We start from the raw sequence: 6,301 nt of genomic DNA, 5'->3' as shown, positions 1-6,301 counted from the left end.
TCTTGACCCCGATCCCATTTTAATGGCCTCAGTTCACTTATTCGTTCACCAGCTTTTGTGTGTGTGAGTGTTTCCCTGGGAAATAGATATGGGCTGCATATCTATTTGTATTTTGAATGCTTAATCTTTGACTTCCAAGATCATTCAGGTTTCAGATTGTCTTTCTCTACAGCTAAGCCTCCATGCACTCTTGCTGCTCCATCATAAAGTGGCTGTTCTCCCATTATCAACACGTCAACTCAGCTGTGGGGACTGGGTACATTAACCTTATCCTGATGTCATGACTCGGTGTTATGGTCCCAAGTCCAAATGATAGATCCCCTCACTCAGCTCCAGGGTATGTCCAGATCAGAATTTGGGGCAGTAAAATGTTTCAGACTAGTTATAAACTTAGCCCCAAGGCTTCAAGTTTTAGGAATTGCCACCATGGGAACACAGGTGTATCAGGTTGAAGTAGACCATTGAGGCAGGTGCCAGGAATCCAGGAACCACATTGTATTGTCACCTTTGATATTTTACTTCTGAGGGTCTTTATTATTGTGCTTGTGTGTGTACTATTTCAGGGGCAGGGGGTTGGGCCATTTTGAGACTGATGGAAATTACAGCGCCCTTCTCCAAGATAATACACATCTGCACACACACACACACACACAATATTTAGAAGTCGTTTCTGGAGGCCCAGGTTAAGAACCCAATTGTGCTTTGCCATGAAGGTGGAAACTTTTTCTGTACCCTAATTTGGTCCTTTACCATGTACTATTTTCATTTACCTTTTCATGTGTGTATGTTTTAGCCCATTGAGTGAGCAAGCTTCCTGCAAAGAACATACACCTTTTTATGACCCCCAGTGATACTTGCATATAGTGACTGAGCCTTGTGGGAAATATTTGCAAATTGAGTTATTTGAAGCTGCTATGATTTACTGAGGACAGGCAACGTTCCTTTCAATATACCACCCACCACCCGACCTCCCTACAAAATGGAAGAGATCACTACCAAAGGACCTACAGTCATGTTCTATTTACTTCCTAGGTTTTAGGACTGGGCATTATTTACATACTCCGCATGCAAATATCCAGTCTTGGATATTTAGAGAACCAAGGTAGCGCCTAGTAGAAAGCTTTATACAAACAAAACAAAACAAAACCCTCTAAGAGTAAATGAACATACTCTATTATCTTAAAAATCTGTGATCTTTATTCCTTCCATAGTTCTCTGCCTCACCCTGTACATACCCACACCTGTAATCAGACCCCTTACTTGTCCTATCCCGTGAGTTTTATTTCTCAAACTACACTCCTTTCCTGGCATGTGCTTATGGAAAAAATTAAAAATAGGAATAAACCTAATGCTAATGGAATAGTGCCCATGTTGTTTTCCCTTTTTTCTGATCCTTCCCTCTCACCTGTACGTTTCCACAGGCTACCTTTAATCCTAACCTGTTTAGAACTTGGAAGTGTTTTCCCTCATCCGGGCCCCTTTCCCTTCACTCTGTAGGAGACTACAGCCACCTGGTGGCCATGTAGAGAAAAGACAGGTCGATTGCCTCAAAAATCTGGTGAGAGGAAGAACCTCTATGGAGTAATTTTTGGTCTTGGATCTATGGCGAACAAGGAAAGAGAAACCTGTGGATAGAGATGACAGCATAGGATCCAGACATCCTATTTCTTGGTCCCACCTTGCCCCCCACCAAGGACACAACATCCCATCCACTAGTTATTAGAGGCAGAGGAATTCACTTAACATTTGAGTTCATTCAGTCAAAATTTACTGAGCAGCAACTGTGTGCCCAACACTGGCAATACAGCAGTGAACAAGATGGACACGATCTCTGCCCTCATGAGCTTACAATCTAGCAGCCAGCCAGCCAATTACATCCATAATTTTAACATTACTGTTGTAATAAGCACTGTGAAATTTAACAGAAAGTCCTGACCTGCATCGAGAAATCAGAAAAGTCTCTGTGAGGAAGAAACACGTAGGATTAGCAAGGTGGGAGATGGAAGAGTGTTGTAAGCAGAGCGAACAGCCTGTGTGCCGGCTCTAAGGCAAGAAAACCTTTAGTGAACAGAAAGCCAGTGAACAAAGAGGGGTGATGCAAGGTAGAGGCTGATATATGCAAGGTCTTTGGATTTAGCACTTGATTCCAAAAGCAACTAGAAGCCACTGAAGAATCTGAAGGAGGAAAGTTAGATGTTTAGGTTTGTTTTTCAGAGCTCACTCTGCTGTGTGTGGAGGACAGAAGAGGAAATGGGAGGACTGGTTAGGAAGTTATCACAGCAGTCCAGACCAGAGGTGATGATAACAGCTTCGAGAAAAGAAGATGGATTCCAGACATGTTTAGGAGATAGAATCTACTTGGAGAGTGACTGGGTGTGTGAGGAAAGGGATGTGTTTCTGGCGAGAGGTACTAAAGTAGGAAACCCTGGAAGAGGGACGAGTTTGGGCAGATCCCATAGGCACAGGCCCTGAGGCTGGGGTTACAGCAACAGCATAGCTTTGGTTCTCAAACAGTTTAGGGTTTAACTGAGCAAACAAGATACACATGAAACAACAGCAGGTGGATACAGCTGTCTCCACCTCTGTCCATGCCGTTCATAGTCAGCCCCTCAGCGCACTCCTCTGCAGCCTGCCCAGTGTCTCCTGGGGGCCGCCTTCCACGAAGATGCACTAACATCTCTCTCCTGCTTTTTCTGCCTGCTACTGTCAAGAAATTCACCTGTGATTCTCATTCCCCTTCCCTCCTTAGGTCATAGGGGACCAGATCTGGCCACTGCCCTCCATGGTTGTTCTCTTTTGAACACCAGGAGTTTTCTGACTTAATTCGCTCCTTTTTTTTTTTTTTTGCGGTACGCGGGCCTCTCACCGCTGTGGCCTCTCCCGTCGCGGAGCACAGGCTCCGGACACACAGGCCCAGCGGCCATGGCCCACGGGCCCAGCCGCTCCGCGGCACGCGGGATCCTCCCGGACCGGGGCACGAACCCGCGTCTCCTGCATCGGCAGGTGGACTCCCAACCACTGCGCCACCAGGGAAGCCCCAATTAGCTCCTCTCTTTACATCACCTCTGTCAAGCCCCTTCTTGCAGAGTCACCATCTGGCAAAGTCGACCCTGTCTTCCTCATCTTTCCCTCAGAGGCACGCACAGGCCCATCATGAATATACATGCCTACTTTTTGCTCCCCCTTTTAAAGTGTCCCAATCCAAAAGCCCTTTCCCACTCTAATTTTCCTGGAACCAGTATATACCCACCTCTTTGCCTCAGAAAAGTCAGAGGAAAGTTTTGCTATGGGATTAACCATGAAGTAGCCTCAACAGCTATTACTCAGCTTACACGTGGCCTTCCCTGTGTCCTCTCTACCACTGCAGAACTGTGCTAAGCCCCTTCCAAAGGCAATAACTAAAAAAACAAAACAAAAAGGCACAACACCACGGCTGACTACACAATAGGCCTACAGGTTCCCATTGTGCAGTGAGCCTGGACATTGAGAACATAGACTTTGGAATTGGGAAGACCTGGGTTTGCAATCTGGTTACTAAGTAGTGTGCCTTTTGCGCTATTAAATCTTACTAAGCTTCAGAAGATTTATCTGTAAGTAGTGGTAATGGTATCTGTCTTATGGATAGTTGTATTAAATGAGGTGTATAAAGCACATAGCATAATACCTAGCCTGAATTACCTGGTGGCTGCCGAATACTGTTCAGAAGAGAGATTAGCCAGTTTTATATGGCGAGTGATAGACACTTCCTATTCCTGTCTTTGAAAATCCCATCTTCTTACAGCCATCCCATTTCCATCATTGCCAGAAAAGTTCTTCCATCCCTCATCCCTGTGTAGGACTTCTCTTTCTCTTACTATCGAAAAGTTCTGCCTGAGCTCTATCTGACTATACTCTTCTACATCTCCATGATCTAAGATACTTTATTTTCTTGTATCATTCCTAAAAATTAATTCACTCCTAGCGTTCTTCCTAACTTTCTCAGAGTAAATTGTAACTAACCCGAGGAATAGGACCTTTACACTTCAGTAGGGAATGGGAACCTCAGGCCAGCTCCCAGAGTAGAATGGAGGTCTAGGTCCAGGTACCGCCCTCCCTGCCCCATCCCCATCTCTTTTCCTACAGGTCACAGAAACAGCTAAACTCAAAATATGTCTTGAGCCTACATGAGCATACATCTCTCTTTCTATAGCTCTGTGAGGTCATCACTGAAGTACAGCAGTACTGCAGGTGTGTAGAGCGTACTGTCCATATTGAGATAATCAAATTCTTCCTCCTCATCCTGGATACCATTCTCTTCCAGGGTATAATCCATGTTCAGGTTCTTCCCTTCATATTTCCATGTGTAGCTGGCAGCATGTGCGTTATAGAGGAGGTAGCGGTGTAGGATTTCCCACATTGATTCCAGGGCCCCCACCTGGAGAACACGAAAGCACCCCACCCAGAATTGTGGGTTGAACGAGCAAACACACACACACACACACACACACACACACACACACACAAGCAAAGGCCAGGAACCCAAAGCTGGGATCAGAGTGCCTCCCTGGGCAGAGAGCAGCTTAAGGTGCTCCACAGTCCCAGAAATAAAGTTGGAGCTCCAGCATGCAACGAATGGCCCCCAAATCCTACCTGCCTTTATGGCAGCCACTTGTAATAAACAAATGGCCCTAAAGTCACTGCCCCCTCACCTCATCCCCACAATAGAGTAGACTAATAAGAGAGCCCAGTTGCAATTGCTGTACAAAAACACAGCATGTAAGAGCTTCCAAGGACAACCATCACTAAGGTGCACAAACTGTCACCCTGGGCTTAAGAAAAAGTCTCTTGTACCCTGTGGCCCAGCCACATCTTTAATTCCTAACCCTGGGGATGTAGGTGGTCTTCTTTCCTCAGTTACCCCTAAAAGGAAAGAAAATACAGCTCCCACCGGTTGTGGAGAGCTGCTGGCCTGCAGATCTGCTTGGAGATTCTGGGTTCCCTCTAACCTGCCCCCGGGCACCAGTTCTCACCTCCAGAGTGTGCTCTTGCGACGTGAGCGTGTTAATGATGCGGATATTCCGGGTCTTGGCGGACAGCCGCCCCACCTCGTAACGCGACCCCTGCCACCAAGGCTTCCCGAAATCGTTGGCCCAGTCCGAACGGGGCAGCTGAGGCGGCACGTGCAGAAAGCGGCCCCACGGGGTGCGGTATCTCAGGGAACCGGTCAGCGGATCTATGTGCTTGCGGATCTTTTAAGCAGGGTTTGAGGGAGGAGGGTCGGAGCAGTCACTATCTCGGGCTCTGTTTAGCCTCTGCTTTTCCTCTTCATCCCGCTCTCCAGTGCCCCTCCCCCCAACCCCAGGTTCCAGCAGAACTCACGTCTCTGGTGTCTGGATCAAACCAGTGACTGATGTCCTGGCCCGCAACTTCCACGATGGGTTTCAGCAGCAGGTCTCCTGGAAAGGAGAAGCTGCCGTCAATGCTACCCATCCAAGAACCAAGCACCGCCCCCAAACACACCCTCGACGCTGGCCCAAAGTGTGGCGTTTACCCTTGTATTCCTGTGCCAATGGTGTTAGGTCGTACACGTTTCCCAGGTAAGACACCCAGAGGTCTTCGGGGTGGTTATGTTGGGCCACCTCGGCCGGCGTGAAATAGCGACGCTGAAAATACTCAAAGTCTGGCCCGGCCACTAGGCCCCGGCGTGGCATGGCTCTTGCTCTATCGGTCACCGACTCCTTTAGTTGCTTCCTCGCTTTTCAGCACGCACTCTCTGCTGCATCCTCCCTCTGGTCCGGGAGCTAAGGCGAGCGCATTTATCCGCTGGCATGGAAACCATTGTCCCTTTCCGGCCACCGGCCACTGAGATCAAACGCTGTATATGGGCGAGAGGAGCGTGGGCTGCGCGTGCTCACGGGAAACGTAGTCCGATTCAGGCATTCAAGTAATTTGAGTTTTGTCCTCAGGAGTTCCGCGGGAAAGAGAACACACTCCGTTTTCATTCACAGTGGCCTAGGCTACAGGGAGTATTCAGGACATACTGTCTCGCGAGGCAGAAAAACAAGGGAGGGGAGGCGTGTGATTATGAAAAAAGGTATTCTCGCTAAATTCCAGGGTTCCTTAAAGGATGTGTAAGAAACTAGAGTTGAAAATTTCTCGCGATATCTTGGTACATCCAACGTAATAGGCCTCAGTGAGCCTCAGCGCCGAAATAGAAGCTCGCGATACTTCTGCAGTTGCCGGAGACGAAGAGGAGGAGGAGGAGGAGGAGAGGTGATCTCGCGAAAGAAAACAGGTCGGGAGCGCTCGCGAGATCTCAGAC

General features: G+C 48.0%; 1 protein-coding gene across 2 annotated transcripts; it reads right to left on the bottom strand.

The window, feature by feature from the left end:
- Positions 1–4,183: 4,183 nt before the first annotated feature.
- Positions 4,184–5,690, bottom strand: CYB5D1 (cytochrome b5 domain containing 1). 2 transcript variants are annotated; one of them, XM_065897799.1, is made up of 4 exons: positions 5,531–5,690; positions 5,359–5,435; positions 5,010–5,228; positions 4,184–4,414 (listed from the first exon to the last, which is right to left on the bottom strand). In XM_065897799.1, the coding sequence occupies exons 1-4, from the start codon at positions 5,688–5,690 to the stop codon at positions 4,184–4,186; spliced, it is 687 nt and encodes a 228-aa protein (XP_065753871.1). The 2 variants fall into 2 exon arrangements, with proteins under 2 accessions (XP_065753871.1, XP_065753873.1); XM_065897801.1 differs by having other exon boundaries at positions 4,329–4,346.
- Between the last annotated feature and the right edge of the window lie 611 nt (positions 5,691–6,301).

This window comes from Phocoena phocoena, chromosome 19, assembly GCF_963924675.1.
Source record: "Phocoena phocoena chromosome 19, mPhoPho1.1, whole genome shotgun sequence".
NCBI lineage: Eukaryota > Metazoa > Chordata > Mammalia > Artiodactyla > Phocoenidae > Phocoena > Phocoena phocoena.
This window is presented reverse-complemented; position numbering and strand designations above follow the sequence as displayed.